The 22202-nt window shown below is 48.2% G+C and overlaps 2 protein-coding genes across 3 annotated transcripts in view; one reads left to right on the forward strand and one right to left on the reverse strand.

Annotated features, from left to right (window-relative positions):
* The first annotated feature begins 1 nt into the window (after position 1).
* DPCD (deleted in primary ciliary dyskinesia homolog (mouse)) lies at positions 2 to 7137 on the forward strand. The gene is made up of 6 exons (XM_041461218.1): positions 2 to 114; positions 372 to 452; positions 1068 to 1192; positions 1992 to 2125; positions 5720 to 5822; positions 6939 to 7137. Exons 1-6 carry the CDS (start codon positions 51 to 53, stop codon positions 7041 to 7043), a joined length of 612 nt encoding a protein of 203 aa, XP_041317152.1. The 5' UTR covers positions 2 to 50; the 3' UTR covers positions 7044 to 7137.
* A 1605-nt stretch (positions 7138 to 8742) lies between these two features.
* FBXW4 (F-box and WD repeat domain containing 4) overlaps positions 8743 to 22202 on the reverse strand; it is a 59361-nt gene continuing 45901 nt past the window's right edge. For both annotated transcript variants that reach the window (XM_041461575.1, XM_041461574.1), the window contains 3 exons: positions 10057 to 10197; positions 9760 to 9901; positions 8743 to 9507 (listed from right to left, as the gene is read on the reverse strand). In XM_041461575.1, coding sequence (XP_041317509.1) covers positions 9391 to 9507; positions 9760 to 9901; positions 10057 to 10197 — 400 coding nt within the window. In that variant the 3' untranslated portion in view covers positions 8743 to 9390. The remainder of the gene's footprint in view (positions 9508 to 9759; positions 9902 to 10056; positions 10198 to 22202) is intronic.

Consider the following 22202-nt stretch of genomic DNA (forward strand, 5'->3'; position numbering starts at 1 on the left):
CGGGCGGCGGGCGGAAGTTTCCGCGTTGCCGCGGCGACGGCGCGGCCGCCATGGCGGTGCCGAGCTGGCTGGAGCGGCTGCGGGCGGCCGGCAAGACGGCGCTAGTGCAGGACGGTAACCGCGGGGCGAGGGTCGGGATAGCCCTCGCCTGCCCCCGCCGCGGCGTGTGGGGTGGTCCTGCAGCGGGCGGGCGCGGAAGGGAGCGCTACTGGGCACAGCCCCGCTCCCCGGGCAGGGCCCCAGGAAGGACATCAACGCGGGCAGTGGGACGGGGTCCCGGACAGTGGGATAGGGCCCCAGACAGTGGGACAGAGCCCTACACCCAGGGGTAGCTGCGTCCCCTTTCCTCTCATCATTTGCCTTGCCTCTAGGGAAGCGGAAGATCCACTACTTGTTCGAGGATGGCAAGGAGATGGCCGAAGAGTATGACATTAAGACTGGCCAGTTAATCAGTAAGTGGTGCTCTGCAGGGCAGTGGGTCTGTACCCTCAGGGCTGTTGAGAGGGATCACCCGGTCAGGAACAAATCATCCCTGCCTACTCTGGGAGGCAGGCATGTCTAGCAGAATTTTGTAGGGACAGAAGTAGGATCCAGCCTGCAGCCAGGGTTCTCTGACTTTCATGGCATAGCACACCTTGCTTTAGCCCAGGATCTCCCCCAAACATCCCATCTGTCACAACAGACTTGGATGGACTAGATGAGATTGCCATCATAGTTGCCAGGCACCAAGTCTGTACCACATGAAGGGCTGAAATATGCTTTTTGGTGGCTTCTGCTACCACAGACAAAGTGCTGTTTATGGCTCTTGTCCAAAACAACATCAGCTGCAGCACAGCACCTGTCACAACCCCACCATGGCTTCAGCACCAAGTAGCAAAAAAGAGGCATTCAGCACAGAATTTCTGACCTAGGAATAGGCCAACTAGCAGATCAACTCACACCAAAGTTGAAATTACTGGAATTAAGATACATATATTCATATAATCTCAGTGTGCTGGGCAGCTCTGGCCATCACTTGCTGGAGTTCTTAGAGAGCAGACAAATGAAAACCCTTCTCTCTTCCCCAGGTAGAAAATGGCGAGAGAAGAACACCCTTGGGGGCACTGGCAAGTGGCAGGTGGAAGTGGGAGAGCCGACCTCGCCACTCCTGGGAGCACTGGAGTCAGAGCTTATAACAGAGAGCAGCTCCAATGTATGTAAGGGTCTGCAGGTACCACTGCACCTAAAACCACCTTGTCTTGTGCTTACAGCAGTAGCTGGTAGAGCGCAGGTCACCAAGAGACAGCCTTAATGCACCCAGCACTCTGCTACAAGTCACCCCAAAACTGCGTAGAAAGAAGGCACAGCTTAGGTTTTTAGGAGTCTTCAAGAGATTTGTAGTTTCCTTAAGTAAAGAAACTGTATTTCTGTGTGGCCAACTACTATGCAGTCTTGAAAGAGCAGGGTGAGAGGAAGGCCAGTGCCAGGACAAGTCAGGGGATTGAAACAAAGGTGGTAGCAATGAAAGGTGCACAGGCAGTGCATAGCAGGCTGCTCCCTAATAGGGCACAGCTTGTTTCATCTTCACACCCCTCTAGCTGAGGGTACAGCTGTTTTAGTCTCTCATCATCTTTTCAGAAGCTGTGCTTCTGAAACACAAGCACAGCTCTGCACTACAAATTGGGGCAGAGCTAGGACTGAATCCAGCAGGTTCCTAGAGCAGGCAGAGCTCACTCTTTGGTTGTCTGTGAGGAAGAGGCCCCTGTAACCCTGTACTGCAAGGCTTCCTCACTGAACACTCTCAGCCTCCTGCAAGCAGTGCCCTGGGCAAAGGCAGAGCAGCCTTAGCTGTAGGAGAGTGATGTTCAGGCAGCTTCTTGAGTTACTCCCTAATGCTCCAGTGTGAAAGAACAGCTGTTCCCATGTGGAGTCTCACAAGGTAGTACAGGAAGGAGACAGGGAGGAGAGGAGACAGCTGGAGGGGCCTTGCTAAAGGTACTTATTTGCTCTAGCCTATCTTCATGAGGAAGGATACCCTGAGCAGCTTCCAGTGGCGGATCCGTAACCTTCCCTACCCCAAAGAGGTCTACAGTGTCTCCGTGGAGGAGGAGCAGCGCTGCTGTGTCATCCGGACCACCAACAAGAAGTCAGTAAGGACAGCACTGCCAGTGCTGACAGTCCCTTGGGGTGGGCTGGCACGGGGGGCTGTCCCCTCTTCTGTCCCTAGCGTGCAAGGGCTGAGGGGCCTCACCTTGCAGCACATGTCTCCTGCTGCCCAATTTCCATTCCCAACTGCCTCAGACACGTTTACAAGTAGGGCCTCCCAAGCTCTGCACTGGACATTGCAAACTCATCTTGGCTCCTGTAGGGCGGTGCTTGCACTCATCTTACTGTCAGATGTCACTTTCTTAGAAAAATTAAGTAAGAGCCTTGAAGACTTCTTGAAGCTAGAACATTCCATTTTCTCCCTCTGATTTAGTCACTGCATCTCAGAATGCTGCAGGATTCAACATGGAAGCAAAGTCATGGGCATCCAAACAGATCCCCCTGCATAAACATGTCCAATAGTCACAAGGCAATTGACATGATCTGGAGGTAGCAAACAAAAAAGACAGACTGAATCTGGGAAGGAAGCACCACAGTGTTCTGCCAAGTGAGATTTGAGATGGGAGGAAGAAAATGGAAAATGCTGTTAAAGCCATATCTTGCAGTGTGTCAATACATGGCATCTCACATGGAATGAAACACACAGTGTCCCAAAGCATCTACAACCTGAGATAAGCCAAGATGAGCTGCAGTACTGTGAAGTGAGTGCACGGAACGAGCCTTGGGAGCACAAGGGAAGGTGATGGAAGTGGCTGTAGGTGGTGCTGTCGGCACAGAACTGCGGCCCCTCTGCTGCCGAGGGCTCCGCGACGCGGCACTCGCGAGTCTCCCGGTAAAGGGCTGCTGGAGCTCTGCACACCAGCATACCTGGGGACTCAAAACCAGAAAGCTGGGAAGAGGGAAGTTAACCCATAGAAACAGCAAAAAATTGCAGCTCTAATACAGAAAGATGTTGGCCTAAATGCACACAGAGGAATTCACAGAACAATGGTGCTCTAGTAGGGAGACCATGTAGGAAAAGATTAATGAGATTCCCATCAGCCACACATGGATATCCATGGAGCTAGGACAGGAATGGAGTACTTGATCCTAAATCCAACCACATACTGTCACAGACAGGCTTATCTACTCCCAGTCCTACTGATAGTGGTGTGTATGTGGGAAGTTCCTTGCCTGTGTATGTGGGAATTTCCTGTGTAGGTATCATAAGGTTATAATGTAGCACTGAGGCTTTACCTACGCCCTACCTGACTTCTGGCTTTTTTGTACCGCTCTTGGGAGGGTCTTCCATGACACTTGTTCTGACACTTGTTCTTTCACAGACTAGTGCCACAGGACCCAACAGCAACTCATGGCCTATGCCTGACAGTTAAGGACTTTCAGAATTTAAGCTGAAAGCCAGCTCACTGAGGACAAGAATGACGTTGCTGTCAGTAGGGAGCAGGGACAGACACCAGCACTAGCACACTTAGTACAGGCTCCAGGATATCTTAGATCATTTCTCCTGGGTCTCGGCCAGGGCAAGGCACCACTCAGCAACTAATTCCAAGATAGCAACAACAGCATGGAATCCACAGAGAGAGTGCACATCACTACGGGAGAGAAAGGAAGCCTCGGAGCCTCTCCAACCCTTGGAAGTCAGCCATGCTGCTTCTGAGCAACAGAGCTGTGCTGACCGCCAGCCAGAGGCACAAGTAACAGGATGGGCTGCCAAGTCACTACTCAATAGCTCAGCTCTAAATTCTCAGCATACCAGTAGCAGTTTTCCCTACGGGCTAACAAAAAGTGGGTTTCCAGTAGGAAAATAATAGAGGTGATTTGACATACATACTATGGATCTCAGGCCAGGACTCCGGCTCAGAGTGTAATACTGCCCCTTGGCCATGGGGTGAGAGGAGAGGGCAGAGAATCAGCCTGCACCGGCTGGGATAACCACCTATCAGCTACCTCCCCAGCCCAGACAGGAGCTCTTCACTTCCACCAGTCACTCTATTCCCTCTGGCCACGGCAAGGGCTGCTCAAGTGGGATTTGCTTAAAACCTCTTGCTGTAAAATAAATCCATTAAACTGAACTCTAAAAACAAACCTAGAAAGCCCCCTCCCCAAACGCCAAACATGATTCAATTATTGTAGTGAGAGGCAGTGGTAATGTTAGGAGGAGGAGGGGTTGGCAAGGCAGATCTGGTTTCCTTTGATCTTGTCACAGATTTTAGTTTGAGGCCAGCCAAAGCCATTCTTCTCCCCTTCTCCTTAGTCCTGGGGCAGCAGAATGCTGCTGTTTCATTGATGACTCCCAAGGCCCTTTGAAACAGTGGGGTTTTTTTCTGTGTACTGCTTTTTTTTTGTCTAATCGGTAAGAAGTTAACACTTCCTTAACATGTCTTTGTGTTCATCTAATCTCTGCTGTTTAACCTTTGACATCTCCCTTATTATCCATGTCTGCCACCTTTTCCAAATACCGACAGCAGTGACAACACAGAACGGTTTGAGCCCTGCGGTAACAAGCCGTGTACATTCCTCCCACTGCACCGGGAAAGCCATTTGCCCTTTGTAGCTGTTTTCACCGTGACTTGGAAAATAAACTGCAGTTTGGGCAGAGGTAGCTAGAGAGGCCAAGCCTCACACACAGCCAGCTGAATTGAGAACCACCCCTCATGGCAACAGCCACTGCCTATTCCCACTCTGCTCCAGGCACCTCAGTACCAGCTAAGGCCAATTCCTTGGAGAGGACTGCCCACAAGAGTGTTGGAAGAGACTAAGAATCCAGCCATGCCTCTGGGTGGGCACAAGACCACAAGCCAGTGTATTTGGTGCAGCCCCAGAGAGAAGCAGTAGATGCAGGGCAAGCAATGCACAGGCAAACACAGACACAGGTCTGCAGGGTTCTGGCTCCAAAGTCTTAGGAAATCTCTTAGCTGGCAAAAACCTGTCTGTCCTCTGCTTGGATGTGAGAGGTTATTGGAAGACTGGGATAGAAACCAGGGAAGGAACTAGGAGAGCTGTAAGTGCAGAGGAGCACCACAGTCACCATCTGGGAGGTGCTGCATGGAGATGCTGCAGAGCAGAGGCTCAGGTGATTGTGGGCAGTTACACCTGGAGATCTGTGCCTGGGGTATGCATGCCACCGAAGCAAGAAGCTACCGAGGAAGTACAGCAAGAAGTTCAAAAGAGGAGTTTAGGAAGGATTGCAACACAGAATGGTGCCTCACAGAGGAAATCATGGCACAAGAGTTTTGACAGCTATTTTGACAGAAGCTAAAGAAAGCTGTTACTTAGAGGGAATGAGAGGCCATGAGCAGGGAAAAAGACAAGGAACACCTTGGTAGGGCTGAGTAGTCTAACCATAGCTGGCACTAAACATACAAGCAAGCTGGAGGGACCAAGCCTGCTGTCACACACCAAAGCTCTTCAGGACTTTGCCAACTCTGGTTTCCAGTTTGGAGGTTTGTTTCTAGTGCTCCTGCTAACCTGGGGGCACCGGCAGGCACACAACATGGCACAAGGGCCTCCTGCCAACCCTGAGAGGTCTGTTGTCCTCATGTACACTTTGTAGATCACCAGGCTGTGTCTCAGCACCCCTAGTGGCAGAATAGAAACCCCACCTTCTTATTTCTGTCTCGTCTCTCATTTGTAGGTACTATAAAAAGTTCTCTATTCCTGATCTGGACCGATACCACCTCCCCTTGGATGCAGCTGCCCTGAGTTTCACCCATGCCAACAACACCCTGATCATCACGGTGAGATTTTAACCATGCAGATCAGCACTCTGCCCTTCTCTTTATGTCCACAAAGAAGCTAAAGTTTTTACACATGGGGAAATGAGGCGGAGCTGAGGGTCACCCATGCAGCTCCTTCTCTGTCACACAGTCGCTGGGAGTTTCAGATTACACTGGGCATGCTGACACTAGCCAAGAGATCCCAGGTGGCAGAAGAGGCCCTGCTTGCTGCTCAAGGTGACATGCAGGTGGAAGAGTGTCTATCGTGCCCTGTTTTCCATGTATTCCCTCCCTCAGGCCTGAGCAAGCCTCCACTCTCAGTGACACTTGTTTCTTTTGTCTCAGAGCACAAAAGCCCAAGGATCTGCTGCACTTTGAGGTCTCGGAGTCTTAAAACAGAATAATAAAAAAATAATCACCTGCTGCTTTGTGTCAGAGAGGGAACACTTCCACACATGTGGAAGCAAGAGACTGGCAACATGGACACACACTTCTTGTTGCAAGGAGCAGACAGATGCTTTTGAGCAACAGGTGTTTGCCTTATTCAGTGCAGAAGTCAGCTACACAGAGGGCACACCCTGTGTGAGAAACCTGGCAGCAAACCTGGGCTGCACGTGCAGAGGAAATGGGCCAAGAGGAGCACCTTGAGTCCTCCTGAGCTTCTCTTTGCTACTGGCCAAACCTTGCAAAAAGCACCTGCATCCACCACTACGCTGCAGCTGGGTGAGAGGCCTCTGAAAGGAAGACAGAGGAACTGCAACTCTTACTTCTCTCTGCATTAAAAAAAACCCCACATATTTATATATATATATATATATATATATAAACCACTTGTGAGCATACGGTCAGTGAGCACAGCAAGGATCTGCTTGCCAGGATATTCCAGAGGGGTTGGTGGGGACCAAGATTCCACACCTAACTGGAAAGTTTTACTTGCACCATAAAAGACACTCCAGAACTTGGCAAATGTCTTTAGCTTGATAGCACCACCTCTCTAAACAGGCTTCAGAGGCTGCTGGTAATGGCAAGGCCTCCCTTGGCAGGAGGGCCCTTGCTGGGTTGGCAGCAACAGTCTACTTGGGGCAGAGGCTGAACAGGAGTTCAGGAGTGCTAAGGGCATTTCTCTCTGTCCTACAGTACCAGAAGCCGAAGGAGATCTTGGCTGCAGAAGAGCAGCTGCAGAAGGAGCTGAAGAAGATAAAGGCAGCTAACAGTGGGGATGGAGACTGTAAGACCCAGTAGGAAGTGGCTGCTAAGAGGTTGAGGTGACGGGCAGCTCTCTGGCACAGCTTCCTGGTGTTTATTTTGCCTTATCTAATAAAAATGTTGTTGTTAATAGAGCAATTTGGAGGAGTCTCTGTAAGCTTAGAAAAATGACAGGGCAGTTGACCTGGCCTGCTGATTTATGCAGACATTTCATAGAACAATATAATGGTTTGTGTTGGAAAGGACCTTAAAGATCATCCAGTTCTAACCTCCCTGTCATGGGCAGGGACAACTTCCACTACACCAGACTACTCAAAGCCCCATCCAACCTGGCCTTGAACATTTCCAGGGATGGAATGATCCTTCTATGAAGTGTGGGAAGCTGCAGTGTGCAAAGGAAGCACACCACATCTACAACCAGCAGCCCTGCTCCCATCCAACATGACACCTTGGGAATTCCCCATCTGCCACCATTGCTGAAGGCAGTAATGTTTGGAAAACAAGAACTCCCCCCTCACACCCATGACTTGCCTGGGATGTACTTGGAAGCAGCTCCTTCCTGTGCAGTCATGCGGCTCTTCCATGCAGTCAGGATGCTCTGGTGACTTTGCTATCTCGGCAAACAGCATCAGTGTTTAGACCTGAGTGGGCACAGCGTATGAAACAGGGTAAAGAGGAAGGCATGCAGCTGCTTCCTTAGTGCCAGCCATCCACAATGTGACAGGGCTGTGCAGAGGGCAGGAACCAACGTGCAGCTGCCTCCATTTGCATGGCACGGAGGGGAAGCAGTGGCTGGGCCACTGGCCAGCTAAGGAGCAGCAGCTGCCCACCCTTCTGTGAAGGCACAAACATGGACCATTGCAAACCTCACTGCACAGGGACAGCCCCAACAGTGCTGCTTTACCAACTCCTCCAACAGTCATCCCCTTGCTTAGATTTCTGAATGTTGTTCTGTCCCAGTTCATACTTGAACACTTACTACCCAAGCAAACCCTACCTTCAAGTGAGCTGCTCCTGGGCTCCTAACATAGCTCCCCTGATGAGGCTGCTTTCAAACCATGACAATTCCTTAGACTCTGGGGCTCCAGCAAACATATTCCTCCAATTCTTGTGCATCACAAGGGAAGAGCAGCCTCTTGACAGTGGAAATTAATATACTAAGTTCTAACAAAGCACCATGCTAAGTGGCTCACCCGAGGAGTGCTCTCAGTTTGTGATAAAAACCTCTCCTCTACCTATCCAGGACACCCAAAATCAACCAAGAAGGGTTCCCACACTTCCTTCCCCAAGGAGAGCCAGACCTCAGACACCACTCACAGCACATTATCCAATCACACAGCACAGAGCACGCTGAAAGGTATGGTTGTTCAGAGACCCACGTCAGGTTCAGAAGGATGACACAAAAAGGAGCAGAGCCCACTTGAATGTGTCTACAGGATCCCAGTAAATCACATCCAGGTGTTCATACTAGTCTGGTTTTGCTGCTTCATTAAGCAGGCACCAAATAAGTAACAGATCCTACTTTTTGAATTCTTGTTTGAAAAAGTGACAGGAGATCCAAGCTCCCAGGAACCTTCAATGCAGCAGTGTCACAGGGTCTAGCCAGGGAGAGAGATCTATAAGACATGGAGACAGCATCTGAAAATAGGTCCAACCTCCCCCACCCACCCAGGCCTCTGCAATCAGCAGGTAACATCACAGCTCCTTCAGAACTTGAAACAAAACATACAATCTCTTTTGTTTCATTTCAGTTTTATTTAGCAAAACACGACCATTTCAGCCCTGCCAAGTGCATAGCCTGACCTGACGGCCAACTTGGGGAGGCACACTGAAAGCAAGGCTGGCTCTGCTTTTAGCTCAATTGTTGCTCTTGGCTGTGAAGGACAACACAAGCAGCTGTCAGAACAGCAAGTTTAAGGAGAAAGGTGGGCCTCGCTCCAGGCACCTTTCCCTTCCACCAAATCAGTTCACCCCACACACAGCCTAGTCTTGTTTCACATGCTTAGAGCTTGGCTGATCTCAAACTGACCAGCACACAGCTGATGGGGCATCCTGGCTCAACTTGCCCCTCAAATGATGTATCCACAGGAAAAAAAAAAGGAAGGAGAAAGAAAAAGAAAAAAAGTAACACAGTTAATAAAACAATTCCCGACTTGCACAAAATAAAAAGGGTAAAGGACAATTGGCCTATTATTTTCACTAACAGGCAGGTAAGGTTGAGAAAGTTTGGCCCTTTGTGCACTCTTTATTGTAGCTTTCTGGCAAGCAAAGAAGTCCCTTCAGAAGCCTTGTGGGCCTTTTCTCACCTCTCCTGCCCTGCAATTCCCTGAGCCAAGTGTCAGCTCTGCTGAGTTGGGGTCACCAGAAGCAGCTGTGGTGCCCTTCACAAGGCCGTGAAGTCCAGGACGTGCAGGGCTGACGCCAGGGCAGCGTACAGGTGGGTGGTACTGAAACGGAGGCAGTACACTGGGCTGCTGGTGGGTGAAGACAGGTGAAAGCTCTGCAAGCAACAGGAAAATCAACCTTTCAGAAACAAGGTCAGCCCAGAGATGCTGGGTGGTGTTACAGATCCAAAGGCTGCGATGTCTGAGAAAGCAGGTTTTCCCTGCATATAGGGTAGGTTTGCCATGGTGGACTAGCCCCAAAGACAGCCCAGCAGCCCCTCTTTCTTCTTCCCACAAGGCATGCACACTGGGCTGCCAGAGAACAGCTGAGAAGCTCTGCTGCTGCTCAGTCTCCCACTGGTGCTCACCTGCAGGCACCGAGTCTGTCGCTTATCCCAGAGGCGTACCACACCGTAGTAGGAAGAGCCGCTGGCAATCATATGGTTCTTATCGCTCCTTATGCAGTACAGGGCACTGTCATGGGGCTCTTCCCACTCCTGGACGCACTTCCTGCAAAGGCAACACAAACCAGAGCAGGGCTGAGCCTCCACTCCTCCATCCACTTTGCCTGAAGGAGCTAAGTCAGTGAGAGCTGTTCCCAGACGCTGCACAAGGACAGTCCAGGAGCCTTGCGTGGGCCCCAGATGCCAGCAAGGCAGGCTCACCTGGTGCTGGTCCGTATGTCCCAGTAGCGGATGTAGGTGTCATACCCACAAGAAAGGAGAAGGGAGGGGGTTTCGTAGAACACATCCAGGACTCCAGCTCCACGGTGGAAGTCAGTCCCTAAACAGGTCAACAGCTCGCCACTGCAATGAAACACATGAGGGGAAGAGTCATTCAGAGCAAAAAGCCCTTCCAGTTCAGCTGGCCAGAGCAGAGATGGTGTCACAGAAATCTTCCAGATCTCATTTCTGTGATATAACAGAATACAAAAGCCCACACAGTTTTCCTCTCCCACCCCCAGCTTCTGCTATTGGTTGGGCCACTAACCATGAAGGGTCATGAAGGGTGACCAGCAGGAGTCCCAGCTGGAAGAGGAAGAGCCAAGGTACAGGCGCAGCTGACCCCCAGCAGAATGGGATCCCATTCTGAATTATATGGCTCCACTTCCACAGGAGACAACTCCCAGCTTAGTCAGACTCCAAATAGTCTGCAAGAGCTACTTACGTGTTCAATCCCATCCCATACTCTGTCCTTCAAAATACTGTCCACTGGGGTATTTCCCTAGATCTTTGACACACAGCACAGATCCACAGGCAAATCAGACTTTCCCAACCCAGTCTGCCATGGCTGCTCTCCTCAACCCCCTCCAGTTATACCACATTCTACAAACACCATATCTGGGGCTGAACGCCAAAAGCAACCACCCCAGTGATCAGTCATCTGGAGATGACCTTCCCAAGGCTAGATTTTTCTCCTTTTTTTGACCCTTTCCTCCTTTTTAATTCCTTGCCTGCAGTGAAAGAGCAAAAGCAAGATCTCCATGAAGCTCTATCCTGAGTCCTTTGTGGTGGTATCACTCTGCTGCTTGTTTATATGAAGAACCAGCAGCTCACCTGGTGCCTGGTGAGGTCCCAGCCTGCCAGACTTCAAGAAGAAGCTTGAGCCGCTTCCTGGGTCCCATGGAATTGCATCAGGTGCATGGCACAGCCTGTCCAGGTGTCATTCCACCTGCTGCAGCAGCCAGTGGTATTCGGACATGACAGACTCTTGGGAATGGAGTGGACAATCTGCCCAGCTTCTTGAAATGACCACCTATTGCAAACCCTCCTTTTTTTCCTTCTCCTTCTCCTGACACCCTCTACATCAAAAATGCTGGACACAATAAAACTTGAAGCTCCTGCTTTTCAAACTCTGCTGCATGGCCACCCCTCACCAACAGCCTCCTGGTTCTCAGGACAATGAAGCAGTCCTGAAAGCCAACAGCAAGGATCCCACAGTGGGGTCACTCTCAGCATCTCCCTCCATTATTTTGTTACATTCTGCTCCTTGATCCAGCATCACACAGTTCTGAGGCACATCGCCAAATGCCTTAATTCTGTCTGTAATCTGGGCTAAAGCCCTCGTCGGGGGATAAAGACCACACAAAAGGAGAAATAGAGTCCTGGGAGATGTTAAAACAAGTAAACACCTTTGTGTCAGGAGAGAGAAATCGCTGATAAAGCAGATTAGCGCCTCGAGCCCTGGTGTCCCCAGATCAGAAGGCGAGCCCTGGCCGATCTTTGCAGCCAGCACGCTTCTATGATCACAGAGCTGGCGGCATGCTGGGGCCAGCCTGTTTCCCCACAGTCACTCTCCAAAGAGCAGATTATGTAGAATAACAATTTCTTTGTGGCTGTGTAATTCCCTCCGTGACCGTGGCTGTGGGCAGCTACATTGGACCTTGATGCCAGGGCCCTAGCAACCATTTAGAGAGGCCAACCAGCCCTAGCAATGGCCCCCCCATGCAAACCTCTCGGACAAGCTTTAACATCAAGTGCATGAATTAATCCCCCCCAACACGAATCCAGGGGTGCTGGCTTATTGGACTTTGTGTTTCTCCAGGCATGGAATAGAGGGGATTCCAGGCTTCAGCCCTTTGCAACCTTCTCACAACACATTAACCCTTGGAAGGTTACTTGTAAACCAACCCAGCAGCAATTCTGCACCTGTCTGTGGGCTGACAGATTGAAGCACTCAAGGTTTGAGCACTGTGAGGAAAAGCAGTGGGGTTTGGTTGGCACGGATGGGTCATCAGATCCACTGTGGAGTGAGACATGGATGGATGTGAGTGCTCTGGCACTCCCCCACCCTTTCCAAGCACACAGATCCCCTCCATCTGCCATTCTGCAAAGCCAGCAGGACAAATGGACATCCACACAGCCCTTATCAAGGCTTCTGCAAAAACTTCTTCATCCTACAAGATGTGTGGCCCAGAGTTGTAAGACATACAACAGAGGTGTGAGAAGGAGTCAGCTGCTCTCCCAGACAAGAATCCTTGGACTACCTGTGAGATGCATAAGAGGCCAGACTGCCCAACTGACAGAATCTTCTGCCGGTTGCTCAGGCAGGAGCAAGGAGTTACCCCCAAGAGGTGAGCTACCCCAGCAAGCTCTAGGCAGCACCAGCAGCTTGGACCCTGAGCACCACCCAGGCGCTTCACTCCCAGTGTTTCTCCATGCCTTCACACCTCACTGCAGTGGTACCCAAGCACTTCAACAGAATCACACCAGTTTTCCTCTGTCTGCTTACATTTCCATCCCAGGCAACAAAATGAAAGAAAAGGCAACAAAAAAAGGAAGCAGAAAAGAAAAGGATTAGCTTTTCTCTGTAGGCATAAAATGAGCACAGAAATTTGCAACTTACTGCAGCAAAGTAAACCTTGCTTTGCTGGTTTGTTAATCAATTCATTTCTCCTGGCCCAAGAACAGGTCAGCCAAAGCAGCTCTCAGGCGGGATCTACAGCCCTTGGAAACAGGAGCAGCTCTTTGGCAATTTACAGAGGCAATGTGGTAGTTGCTACAGTGAAGCACTTAACCATCTGGCACCAGGGGAAAATTTACTGTGCTCTACACTAGGGACACAAACAAAACACCAATGTGTTCTGGCATGGGCACACTTAAGGTGAAAAAGATGCATAACACGATTTGTATTTCCCCCTTATTCAGCAGATTAAAGTGTCTCTGGACAGCTATCACCATGCCAGACTAGCTCTATGCGCCTGCAGCATACATAGCCATGTTGAGCCCATGCTGGGAAGGGAATTCTGCCACCACAACTCTTCCAGTCTTGGGATCACAAGTTAGTGTCCACAAATTGTCCACTCTTGGTTATCCCAAATAATCCCTTCCCTTGAACCTCATACCTGAACAGCTTCCCCCTTTCTTGGGAGCAAAACCCACAGCTAATCCTTAATAACCCATAAAGGACCAAGATAATCCATGAACAGGCAACAGAACAGCAGCAGCTACACCAGCACATCACCAATGGTTTGTAAAAACTTAGAGGGACAAAAGATACCTTCTCCATGAGGGACAGAAATAGATGGCACAGCTATTTTGGACCTTTTTCACCAGCATCAGCCAAACACAGCAGGAAATAGCTGCCTTCTTTAATCTGTGGTCCCTTTTTCACCTAAACACTTTTCAAATCCCAGGTAGGCTGATCCTCAGTACTTCAGAGGCCCTGTCCTTGTTACGGGCTGTGAAGGTAGTCAGGAAGTGTCTATGAAGACTAAGTGAGCCCAAATATAGAAGGGCCACACCATCTCCCCACCCTGCCATGGCCCTCCAGCAGTAGCAAGTAGCTGTTTTGCTCCCAGGTCTTCTTCAGGCAAGCCAGGTTACCTGTGCAGATGGTTGGAGCTTTGCTTGTCTTTGTACTGAACAGCCCAGTGCTGGGTGGCAGCAACAGAAACAATTCTGCACCGGGGAAGCTCTGTGAGGCAGAATCACAAATGTGACAGTGCAAGTCTTCTGGAAAGACCACTCTAGAGCAAGAGCTCTCAATTTCAGCACTTTAACCACAAACCACTGGGGCCAATGCAGCACCTACAAACACAAGTAAGCCTCGAGTGGTGAGGAATCTCATAATAGTCCTAATTTTTCATACTTCCTGTTAAGCATCTAGACAGACTGAATAATATTGGCACTAATCCAGTAGCTGCCCACAAGGAACAGAGCCAGAGCAAATCCAGCAGTCTATTTCATCCCTAGTACAGGAAAGCTGTGTTGGAACTAGGCTCCGTACTCCTTGGTGATAGAACAAGATGTTTAAACCAGGTCGATGTGCCTGGTAAATGTATCCAACTGATGAGTCCAACAATGAAAGGCATTTTGTTCAGACACTATAGAGAATCCTTTGATTCATCTCAATCAGTTTCCAAGTTCTTCAAAAAGAAGACTTTAAAAAATTACTTTTAAAATCAGATATTTATTTAGGATTTCCACATTTCATTCCTTCCTTTCCATGCTAGAAATCTAGCCAGGAGCATAGCTATCCTGATACCTCCAGAAGACAGGCAGCCCGGAAGCAAAGTGAAGAGAAGAAACAGTCTTGTTTCTTTAAGTTCTTGTCCTTTTTTAAAAACAGCTTCAAGTTAAAGTTATATACAGCCTTTCAAGCCACTGCAACTATTTGTGTGGCCATAAAAGCTGAGGATCTCCTTGAGATCTTTCTGGTAGTCAGAGTCCAAAAGAAGTCTGCACCTACCTCCCTGGAACTTGCCCATTTGCTGAGTATCTTGCCCAGCTGTCTCCAGTACACAAGAAACTACACTCCAAATGCTGGAATGAAACAACATTTTTCTCCGTACCCTCAATTTCTGGTGACCCCAATTCACTAGAATTGATATTATATAAATATGTGAACTCTAGGAAACTGCTGAATTTGAACATCTGTTGAAAACAGAGATGTGCAAAACTGAGGACAATTCACTTGCTCTGGAATCCTCATCTGTGAACTGTGATCATCCATCAAAGAGGAGAACCTGCACATAAGCAGATGACTGTTCAGAAACCAAAGAGAGCTGTAAACCAGTATTTCAGCCCCAATAACTATTTGAAACAAGACAGGGGGGAAGCATATACTTTAAAAAAAAAGGTATAAAGAGCCCTATTAAGTTCCAAACACTGGGATATTTGATCTGAGTATCAAACAACAAGAAAGGAAAACAAATCCATTTAAAAATAATTATCCCAAGTGTAGCATTTGCAGAATTTCTGTCACCCAATTAGGAAAGTGCACCAAAACCAAAGATAAGGGCTGAGCTGCTGTCTCTTCTAGGTGCTTTGCAATAGCAGCTGAGGCACTGAGAGGATGCAGCAACTTATGCTAAGAAGGGAAAGGCTTGATCAAACAATATCTGTATTGTACATAGGGAGAAATGCAGATCCTTGGCAAAGTTAGTCTTCTATCCTACCCCAAAGCTGCCCCTGCATTTAGACCAGGCTACTAATTCCTGCATGGAGGTGTTGGATTGGACTGGGGAATTTTGAGGGAGCACCTCCAAGTGAAATGGCTCAGAGATGCTGCTTCAAGTGATTTTCAGGCCAAATGCCTCTCTCTGATTCCTCAGTGCAGCTGAAGGGACTCGAGGCAGTAGGGGGGAAAGACACCAACGACGGTCTGAGATTGTGTTGAGAGGAGAGACAGAAAAGGGAGTTTTGCCTTCTTTTCTTCTGCTTTCTCTGAATTGGCCCACACACATTTTAAATGGTCCAATAAAAAGATACAATTTCTTTACCTTTCCAGCTCTGGGACCCTGTGAGTTTTTGTTGTTCGGGTTCCCGTAAGGTTAAGTTCAGAGGATAAACTGACACACTGGGCTATGGGAAAAAGCCAGTTTCTTCAAATAAAGCCACAACGGTGCAAAAGAGACCCTGCTGGGGCTTTTATTTGGGAAAACAAACAGAAATGGCACCAAGCCCTTCTGCTTTACGAACCAATTTAACTATAAAACCAATGTTCTCCCTCTCGGGGGTGAGGAGGGGAGAGAGACAGGACATGACAATAGTCCAAAACCTTGAGGGGAAAAAAAAAGAAGACAGGACAAAAAAGGTTGTCTATCCCCTTTTCTTTCTTGTCCATGGCTCCTTTTCTTAGCACACGTGTGTTCTTGTAAAAACGATTAGATTGCAATTTGTATAACATGGTGACCCCCAAATTCAGACATTTAACCCCTTTTCTCTGCAAAGAATGTCAAGAATGTCTTCTCTGTCTTTCTTTCCAACGGGAGGAGTAGGGGGGAATTCTCAAACTGTGATTTCTTGGAGGAAGAGAAAAAGGGGGAGGCGAGGAAAAGAAGCAGGGAATTCTCAAAGCCTCTCGCCTTTCGCCCCACTTGTGTGGGAACAGGCGGCTGTATTGCTCCCTTTCTGGACAGAGCTCTGCAGGTCTCCTTTAGTGGGGAGACAAAAAAATGGAGAGTCCAAATCAAAACAAAGCCATCTGTTTAAATGAGCTACCACTAGCCAGTGACAGAGGGGGTTCCTCATTCACTCCTTCCCATTCTTCTCTCTTGCCTCTGTTGATTCTCTCTCAACCCAGGGAAAAATAAAGATTACTTTTGCTTTGGCTCAGAGGGATGAAACTGATTGATGTGCTTGGAGTGTCCAGCCCCCACCCATGCTCTCTGATTGTTCAGGGCCTTGTAAAGTTGTCATAAATATGCCTGAACAAGAGTTCAAAGGCTGCAGCATGCCCTGAACATGCACACATCCAAAAGGCAGGAGCTGGCCTCCTGGTCCTTTCTAGTGAGATAGGGCCAAGACTGCCATGGGGAAGAAAGGATTTAGGATAAGCACCTGTATGTTTCTCCTCGTACAATGATTTTACATTTAGGGTAAGATGGACCAGAGCCCTCTTAACAAAAAGAAGGGAGAAGCTTATGTGAGAGAGTTCAGAAACATAGTGTCACAAAACCAAAGCCCAAGCAGAAATCAGTAAAGAACAACAAGACCTCAGTTTTGAGAAAACATGTATACCATGGGAATACATTGCACAGACAAGACTGAAGCTATCCGTTATAGACAGGAGACAGAGTTGAGAGCCCAACAAAGTCTTCTAAAAGGGACAGTCATCCAAGAAACCACCACTTAAGAGGTTCCATGGACGAGCAAGCTTTCTCCAGAATGGGCTCAAGCCAGCCATAGGGCTGGTGTCCTGCTTCCAACAACACTCAAGATCTCAAGGTCTGGATTGGTCATTGTGATTTAAAACTGTTTAGCCACGACAGAGTTGCTGAGAAAGAAATGCAAGTCTGAAAGGAATAGGGAGTCACTTTCCCACAAAACGTGGAGGAGCTTCCTTGGCAAAAAAAGATGCCTGGTATATGAATCTAAAGAAAAGCAGGGCTGGAAAGGGTATTCCACATCTACTACATTTATTCTGCTGCTCCCCAAACTCAGTGAAACTGGTATAAGTGACAGGTAACATTTGCTTGTCTTTCCTGTTATCAGACATATACACCCATTCTCTGTGGGTGGAAGAGGGCAAAGAGGGACAGATAAATCCAGTTTAAATGCCGGGGTGAAACAGACACCCCACACTTCTTGGAGTTAGTCACCTTTCCTTTTGATCTACCAACTCCAGTTCTGAATATATGTGCTTCCTTTACCCAACAGCTGATTAAATTAGAGGGTCTCAAACTTGCACAAACCTCGGAGTTCAAAGCTGGGGAGAGAATGCTCTTCTACAGAAATTATTTTAGAACACAACACTAAGAAGACTTGAGCCAAGCTTCTACATTAAAAACTTTTATTGAAAACATTCAGCAAGACTTATAACCAAGAACTAGACCTGCAGATTTTCATTTCACTCATCTACTTCCACACAATTAAAAACTGGAGCACAACAGAAGACAAAGTCTAGAAGGACTGGATTTAAACAGGAAATCATCAGCTGACTAGTGATCAGCTGACTTGAGTCTTCAGTGCTATATGCTTCAACTCTCAAGTTACACTTGCTGTTTAAGACCAGTACAGGGAGCACAAATTTTAACTCTGTGGGCTATGAAGAGCCACCAAAATGGATGCAGATCAACATAAGCCAAAAGCTGAAAAGACAGCAACTCATTCTTGCCCCCTCCATGGCCCAGACAGATGTAACCTAGCAATGGACCCATGAAAACACACACTAGAAATACAACAGCAGCACATTAGCAAATTTCAGCCAGCTGCTTAAAGATGGTAACACTCATGCTGGCTCTTGGAAAGAAAGAGCACAGTGCAATTCCACTATAGGCAGAACAGATTACTAACCTGCTCAGCAGCTGCCTGGCTACCTGAGACTCCTTCCCAACCCTCTGCTGAGGGCACCATCCACACATCTGAATCACGCTTCTCCTCCACTCCCAAGTCACTCCCATGAATCCCCTACCTCCCACCTTCCCAAAAGCTGCAGACATCAAAGGCACCTGCCTTGAACACCTGAAGAGCAGGGGGCCTGATGGTCAAGAAATGCAACTCTGTATCTTCCCCTTCCACGCACTCTATTTTTTTTCTCCATCTCTTTGAAAAGGGTGGCAGAGATAAATGGAGAACAAAGAAACAAGAAAAAGCCACAGCTCTGGCCCACACCCTGCCTATTACTTAAGGGGGAAGGAACTCTTCCGAAAGAGGAGGAAAAAAATGTGCTCTGACACAATGGCTCAAAAGGCCAGGCAGCAAACCGGGCCACTTTGTACTGCTAACAAGGGAAACCTAATTACAGGAAGAGGGCAAAGAGGGACAGATAAAAGGGATACAAAATTTCAACATCTGTTGCCATAAAGGGATAAGAAGTGGGGAAACGCAAAGTGTCAGTTTGGTGTCAGTGACGGCATAAAGCTACTTTCAAAGGGCTCAGGAGCAGGAGAAAAACCGAACAAGAAATTAGAGGGGACTTAAAAAAAAACAACAACAACAACAACAAAAAAAACCCAGAAAACAAACAAACAAAATCTCCATTCTGCCAAAAATACCTTCAAAAGGAGGGAGGAGTTGGATAAAGACTGGCTATTTAAAAGGCAGAGGATCTGGGTGGCTTGCAGGGCACAGTTAACTTTGGTTCAGTTTTCAGAGCTCTTGTGCCCTGCAGCATGTCATGTCATGTCACAGGAATAACACTGTAGGATCTGTGCATTCAGAGTGTTTATAGCACGAAGACTACCATGTAAGACAGATCACTGGTCCATTTCAAATGCCAGGCTTTGCAGAATAGCTCCAAGAGTTGCTGCAAAGAGACCTCTGGATTATTCTATCTTATGGAGATGCATCCTTGAGACAGGGGCATTTGTCTTTTAACAACATGCAAGACCACCCCAATAACATGGGAAGCAACAGTCCTCTGCAGGCAAATAACAAATGCTGGCCTTGGAGCTGTCAGTGGTGCATGACCCTCATCTTCCAAGGAGTTTAAACTCCCAAAGCCAATAGAAAGAAGAAAAAAGAGGAGGAGGATTGAATAAGGTTTCCTTTTCTCTTGCTTGCCATTAAGTGGCTGTTCTGTTGAGCCACGCACTCACACTGGCAAACAAGACAGGACGGTCTGAATAGAGAAAGGCAAAAGTGAGCAGAGGAACCTGACCTGCAAGAGGGGCAGCTGCCATCATATCCTTCACTAAAGGAAGGACAAGAGTACTTGGAAGAGGACAAGGAGTTGGCAAGTCCTGATACTTGATGCAAGGACACAGGTTAGTATCGTGTTGCCCATATTGCTCACTGCTCCCCTTGCAGGCCTCTAATCACTGAACTTAAAGCTGCTTCTACATACACACACCTTGATCCAGAGTGGGAATAAGTGCACAGCAACTTCCCCACATCTAAAAGCAATCAGATGGCACAAGGCAGCATGTGAGGGGTGAGAGATGTCCTCCACAAGTGCAGCTAGCCAGCTTCAAAAGCATATGAAAAAAATCTAAATCCTCCTTCATTACAGGAGACAGGGCCAGGTGTAGCAGCAGCTGGAATTTCAGCCATCAGAGACAGTGTTTTGGCATTATGCAGTCATTCCCTTGCTTTAGACCCCCTTGACAATTGCTTGTTGCTGCCTGTTGTGGCTTTGATCCAACGCCATCATCTCAGCAGAGTCAGAAATGAAAGACAGTTGTGGGAGCGGGATGCAGCAAGAGGCGTTTCCTTTCCCCACTAAAAATTTCCTCTACACCAAAACCAGCCAAGCCCTTTTCAAAGGACAGGACATATTTACAGGTGAAGATATTATCCCCTTCCTCTTGGAGGGATGAGAATGGCTGCCCCAGGGTCAGGGAACAGCGAAGGTCATAAATACAAAACATACCATGACCAACAGCGACAAGCATCAGCCGAGGACTTATCTGGCCTGGAACTAAGATGATCAGTACACAAAAGGTTATTTAAGCTTTAAATCCTTTTGTAGCACGTTCCAGATCTCAGCTGTTGGGTAAAAAGACCACCTACCCCAATGGAAGAGAATGGCACAGAAACTGTTGTTTCTGTGCCATTCCCCCCCGCCGATACAAAGAAAACTTCCCTAACGGAACTAGCTGATCCTGGTCAGCACTAAACACCTCAGTGGTGCTAAGGATCCTGTGGTTTTCAAGAACATACCTTATACATCACTCTACCCTTCCCAATTTTTTTTTTTTACAGAAGTTACCTGGATTCTGTTTTTAGACATCCCTGCCATGTTCAGCCTCTGCGGGGTAGCCTCTGGGTCCTTTTGTGGCCACAAGAAAAAGGTAAGCAGCAAACTCAGAGGCCCTGGCTCTGACTAACAGATGTTATCAGGACACACTGAGCACGGGAGGAGTTTTTAAGTCCTGGGCGGCTCTAAGATTTTAAGTTTCCATGCCACACTCTCACTCCTGGAGTCTGACCAGGGAGACAACATTCAAAAGCCTCAAAAGAACAGACAGCATTCCCTACAAGATCACTTCTGGCAATCACTGGAGCATTTGAAGATGGATCCAAAGCTCTGCTGGGAAGATGAACAGTTTATGGAGAGTCAAGACCTGGAAGGACAGCTCTGTACTCCCTTTCTATGAATAATGACACCAGGATTTACATGCTAGAGTCCCAGCCATGCTTCCTACTCAGCCTCCTACCCTGCACAGGCTGACGAGTCGACCAGCTCACACACAGGTCCCTGCAGAGGAAAAGACCCAGTGGCATGGTGCATTCCAGCTGTGACAGGTGAAGAGGGAAGAATAAGTTTGACACTCTAGCCATTTCAACAGAGGCCCAGTGGCCTAGGTTGCCTTGGCTTTTTTATTTGCCTGTCACTCAGGCTTTTACGTTATTGAAAGATCAAACTCCGCTGTGCTTGTTCATTACCTTAATCCTATTTTCTACACAGCTTTATTATCTCTTCAGGCTTCCTTGGGAAAGGCTGTCAGAAAGGCTGGGGCAGGGGGGAGAGGGTTGACCATCTCCTCACCCCTGTCAGATGCCTCTATTCAAGAACAGCCAGAAGACTTGATGGGCAGGGATATCACAGCACAGCCTGGATCCTTCCATCCTTCTGGGGTACTCCAAAGGCACCACTGGATGGATCGCTAAGAAACATGCACCATAACTAATGCACTGGTGCTCTTTCCTGCTCCAACTTGTCCTTTGTAGGATGCACTGTTGGAAAGTATTTTTGTTACTTCAGAGAAAAAAACTGCTGGTTTAAATTTGTATTTGATACAGTTGACTTAAATAATCTACACTGTTTAAACTATAGATTAGAAGGCAACTGGTCTCAGACCTACCCTGTGTCCACACCAATCCTTCTCCACCCCCTTTCCCCAAATACAGCTCTACTGATATCCCTCAGGCCCCTTCTGCCAATGCTTACCTCAATCCTGACAGGACTCCTTTGGATAATCTGGGCCATGCCACTCCTACCCAGAGCATCCCAGTCCTGCAAGGCAAGGCTGCCATTCCAATAATCCTGTGAAATATTTGCTATCTGTCCATCACTGCACTAAGACCCTCAGGCTGAGAGTTTCAAATTTGTCAGCAGTTGAGTCTCACATCAAGATTTGAGAACAACATTTCCCCAGTTGCTAAGGTCAGCACCTTCACTGAACAGGGACTACTCAAAGACCCCAAATCAGAGGCCACAGCAATTAACCTCCTCAGTGCTTATTAGGACAAAGGGAAGACAACGTGCCTAAGTCACTTCCATAGATAACCTGTTGCCACATAACACCTCTCTGAGCTACTGGAATTGCCAGCCAGGACAAGGTGACTTCAGAGCCTGTGTTTGCCTCTGGCTTCCCAGCACCACAGAGAAGTGGGTGAATGGGAGGATAAGGATCACCTTCCTCACCTCCTCTGGCTGAGGCATCAACAGAGACAGATGAAAAGGAGGGTGTAATGGGTACATT

This window comes from Pyrgilauda ruficollis, unplaced genomic scaffold, assembly GCF_017590135.1.
Source record: "Pyrgilauda ruficollis isolate IOZ18807 unplaced genomic scaffold, ASM1759013v1 scaffold15, whole genome shotgun sequence".
Lineage (NCBI taxonomy): Eukaryota > Metazoa > Chordata > Aves > Passeriformes > Passeridae > Pyrgilauda > Pyrgilauda ruficollis.

Coding starts and splice junctions, on each gene's coding strand:
- DPCD (XM_041461218.1), top strand. CDS start 51: ATGGCGGTGCCGAGCTGGCTGGAGCGGCTGCGGGCGGCCGGCAAGACG. Junction 453..1,067: donor TAAGACTGGCCAGTTAATCA/GTAAGTGGTGCT, acceptor TCTCTTCCCCAG/GTAGAAAATGGCGAGAGAAG. Junction 2,126..5,719: donor ATCCGGACCACCAACAAGAA/GTCAGTAAGGAC, acceptor TCTCATTTGTAG/GTACTATAAAAAGTTCTCTA.